At 41.4% G+C, this 4618-nt stretch overlaps 1 protein-coding gene across 1 annotated transcript in view; it reads right to left on the reverse strand.

The window, feature by feature from the left end:
* Positions 1-296: 296 nt before the first annotated feature.
* GTF2E2 (general transcription factor IIE subunit 2) overlaps positions 297-4618 on the reverse strand; it is a 65079-nt gene continuing 60757 nt past the window's right edge. Inside the window, exons 7-8 of the mRNA XM_018557905.1 lie at positions 2366-2481; positions 297-892 (exon numbers count right to left, since the gene is read on the reverse strand). Coding sequence (XP_018413407.1) covers positions 776-892; positions 2366-2481 — 233 coding nt within the window. The 3' untranslated portion in view covers positions 297-775. The remainder of the gene's footprint in view (positions 893-2365; positions 2482-4618) is intronic.

The following is a 4618-nucleotide window of genomic DNA, read 5'->3' on the forward strand; positions in this document are numbered from 1 at the left end:
AAAAAACAGTTAAACAAATTTACTGCTTCTCCCTCAGCCACCTTAAGCTCTGCTGTACAGGAGATTTGAAGAGGGCGATACTAAGTAAAATTCAGGTACTCACATGAATTGCTTTAGAAAATACATGTAATGACTTTTTATTAAACACATACCTACTTGTATTTGTGTTCCTTTAACCTGCTTGTAGTTTTGTTTTAAGGATCTTCTCTACACAAGTCTTACAAGTGTAGAATTCCTTGACTTACACACACACACATTTATAAACAGTTGCAATGAGAAATTACCATGACTCTCAGGAACTGAAATTACTTTTATTTTAGTAAACAAGAGGCAAACAGACACTGCACTGCAAATTTGCATATAAAATAGTGTTGTAATAACACACCGAGCAAAAAAATAGAAAAGAAAAAAAAAAAAAACTAAATCTGCTGCTATATACAATAAAGACACAACTCAGCTGCTGAACTCTGACACTGTTGGGATTTGTGCACAAGTACAAAGCCCTGCAATACAAGCCATACTGAGGCACGGACATAAGCTGAATTACAGGAGAAAATGATATTTTATTCATGCGATTGTAATTCAAAGGCTTAATACTTGGTCATATCCTAAAAGACAGGAGTCCGTTTGCCTGTGACCCCTGGGAAAGGTAACACTTGAAAGTATAAATTAACTGATCAGGGGAATCTTCCAGGCTTAAAGGCAATAAGCACTAAGTAGAGTAGTCTGTGGTGAGGTTACTCTGTAAACATCCTCATGTCTGATGACGGCACCATTACGGTTTGCCAGGAGTAACATCTGTGTAATCTTTCAGTACTCCTGCCAAATGGTCATTGTGAGTCTTAAACCTGCGTTTCTTCTGTGAGTTCGACTTCCTCTTTTGTACTGGGAGCTGAAAGATGTACATAAAAAAAGATTAAAAATAGGGTAAGGAAGCTTTATTTTACATTAAACCTACTAACAGCAGACATCCTCTTAGAACACACACACACACACACTAACAGAACAGACTACTAATTAAATCTTACCATGTTCCCATTAAATTACCACTCTTTCCACAGAACCATGACTCATTAATCATCATGCCCCAGTTAATCACAACTCTTTCTACAAAACCATGCGGTCAGCACCACTCTTTCCATGGAGCCATGGCACCAATAATTGCCACTTTCCACAGTGCCACCGCACCAATAATTGCCACTCTTTCCACGGAGCCACAAGTCACCACTCATTCTACAGAACCTGCCACTATCAATTAACCCTCTTTCCACAGAAGCTTGCCACCATTAATCACCACACTTTCCACAGAACCATGCTACCATTAGTCACCACTTTCTATAGAACAGGGTGGGGGAACCTCCGGCCTTCCAGCTGTGGTGAAACTACAAATCCCATGCAAAATGTTCACAACCACAGGCATGACTACGAGAGACAGATGCATCAAGGGATTTGTAGTTTCACCACAGCTGAAGGGCCAGAGGTTCCCCACCCCTGCTATAGAACCATGCCCCCAATAATCACCACTTTTTACAGAACAATACGCTTATTATCAGAAGGTGTCATGTCTCCTATTACCTCCTGCGCCACTTCCAGGTCCCTATATAAAGAATTCAGGGGCCACATCCTCCTAAGACCCTCAACTTTGATCCCACAACAGTAACTATATCTAAGGCCAGGTTATATCAGTTAGACTAAAAGCTGTTCTACACAGAACCTCGTCCCACGAGCCCCCTACCATGCCTCTGTCAAATGAAAATTGTAGACGTGGGTGAGGAGTGCCATGCATAAACACAAAGCCAATTGAAGAACGATGATCACTTTATTGTACAACATTAAACATAGCCAACATGTTTCAGTAGATTTCTTCAGAGCTTTGGTAGTGTTAGATCTGTTTGTCATGCGCACCGCAGTCTATGCCCTAATAGGCTAATGGTGTTCCGGGGTGCCTACAGTGGCAAACTTGAGTTTGCCTCTGCAGGCAAAGCAGACACTCCACAACACAGTTATTAAATTACGACACAGACTGCACTGCCCGTGACCAACAGAACTAACACTACCAAAGCCCTGAAGAAGGGGGAGCTCCAATTCCTTAAACACGCTGGCTCTTTAATTGCCAAAAACAAAGTGATCAGTGGTACTTAATCAGCTGGAGTTTAAAGTGACTCACCCCTAGGACTTACTCACCACTGACAAGGTCTAGTGCTGCCTCACACTTACACTACAAAGCTCACTTTTGTCCAATGAAGTCACATTGGACAAAGTAAAGCCAGGAGCATCACACAACATATTCACAATTTGATACATTTGGTCATTCCTATTTAACTATACATTTTAGAGACGTATAAAACTCTGCTGAAATACATACAGCTTTCTTTGGTCCAGTGTCCTGCATAGAGGAAATGCCCTGTCTCTTCAGATATTCCTCAATCTTTTCATCATCCATGGAGTCTACCGGTACACTCCTCCATAGCTTCTGAAATTCTAAAACATAAAAACACTGTGTCATGCCTGGTACATAAGCTAATGCATTCCATTACGCAGACGATGCAGGAGTACAATATCTATGACTGATGTAGTGATAAGGTGAACCACCGCAAAACTCCACCACACCCATAACATAGCAAGGATAAATGAGCTGCTATAATTGGACCCTTCGCTATACATGAATTGGTGTGCTCGATTATTATTATTATACAGGATTTATATAGCGCCAACAGTTTGCGCCGCGCTTTACAATATAAGGAAGACATTACAATCACAATACAATTCAAGACAAGATGGTAAGGAGAGCCCTGCCCCTGAGGGCTTACAATCTAAAAGGGAGGGGCACGTGATACATGAGGAGATAGCTCTGTGGTGATCAGTTGTTTGAGAACGTGATGGTTGAGGTGGGATAGGCTTCCCTGAAGAGATGAGTCTTTAGGGAACGCCTAAAGGCTGTCAAGGTGGGAGATAGACGACCAGGTTGGGGTAAGGAGTTCCAGAGGATGGGAGAGACGCTAGAGAAGTCCTGGAGGTGAGCAAGGGAGGAGTTGACAAGGGAGCTGGAAAGCAGGAGGTCTTGGGAGGAGCGGAGGGGGCGGTTAGGGTGATATTTTGAGACAAGGTTTGAGATATATCTCGATTAGCAGGATTCCCCATACTTTGACAGTATCTTTTAAATTGTGAACTGCAGAAGTGCAGACACATTGCTACTTTAGATATTATTCTCTCTGTGCATAACCCTTTCTAGCTGCAGAAACTGCAAGTTGTATAAAAGGAGAAACAAGGAAAAAATGGGTCTTGTGACTAACCAACTGTCACCTGTACTAATGAACACGTCTCTAAATAAAACAAAGTTCATCATTTCGTTTGTTGAAGAAGTGAATGGTTTTGGACAGTAAAACTTGGATATGCAATCACAGGCCACAAAAGTGTGATGTTCTTTTTCTTTTTAAAGGGTGTTTCCAAGAAAAGTGCAATCTTCTCTTTGCCCATGTCTTCCCTGTAGTAACACCTTCCACAATCACTGGTCAAAAGTAGTGGGATCCTCCATGGCACCAAAATACCAGTTTTCACCAAAAGATGGGAGCAAAAGCCAAGCTCTACCAATGACCGCATTACATTCAAACAAGAAGGGGATCCCTTCATGTCAATATATGAAGAGGTAAAAAAAAAAAAGAAGGTTTTCCTTTAAAAATCATTGCATCTTCTTTCATCTAACACTTCAATACAATGAAGTGCCATCTTGTTTTAAAATCATCACTAACTCTGGAGCCAATGCACCTTAGCCTGTGAATAGCAAGAATATTAGTAGAGGCAGACAATACGCTAGGAATAAAAGACAGTGGGTGCATGTAGTGACCTCGGTCTGATTTGATGACAGTCTGATATTTGAAATAATACACATTATAGTGAGTCAAGCAGGTGTTATTGTGTTCGTGTGTACTTATGAATGGTCTGTAGTCTTTGTTGACAGTGTTGATGTGTATCTATAGCCCAGGAATGAGGGGAAGTAATGGTGTCTGCCACAGCTTTCATTTGGTATTCCTGCTATTCCAGGCCTTGGCTGAGAGATGAGAGGAACAGCTGGAAACCGAATGCTTCTATAACCACAACGGTGGCAAACATGTCAGAGGAAAAAAAAAAAAGAAGGGGTATCTACAAATTTTGTCAGCTCGCTAGAAAAGTGCATTAGAGGGATACACAGCAAGAATGCAATATGTAGATTGTGAAAACAGCACAGGACCACTGCTTACTGAAGACTAAAAATTATAGAAATAACCCAGTTACATTTAAAGCATTCCTTGAACTTTAGATATTTTACACTGGGACTGAAACAAAGACTGTCCCAACCCCTGGCAGAAATCAATTAGCTTCTCCAAAATGGAAATAAATGGAAGAATCTGATCTATTGCTGTGGTCAGCACGAACCACTCTTAGCGGAGATATATTTAATCTTGAAACTTGTTGCTCAAGTATGACCCCCCCTTTTTTTTTTTGATGCATCACAAAGTATAATTGTACCTAAAGCTGAGCAAACACTACTCAAATTTCAGCCAAATCCTGCTGGCTCAGCTGAAGTTTAAAGCAGTGTGTGGCACTGCCAGCACCACCCAGTACCCCCCCCCCCCCCCAA

The sequence above is a fragment of the Nanorana parkeri genome, unplaced genomic scaffold (assembly GCF_000935625.1).
Source record: "Nanorana parkeri isolate BGI_ZX_2015 unplaced genomic scaffold, ASM93562v1 scaffold310, whole genome shotgun sequence".
NCBI classification, from domain to species: Eukaryota; Metazoa; Chordata; class Amphibia; order Anura; family Dicroglossidae; genus Nanorana; species Nanorana parkeri.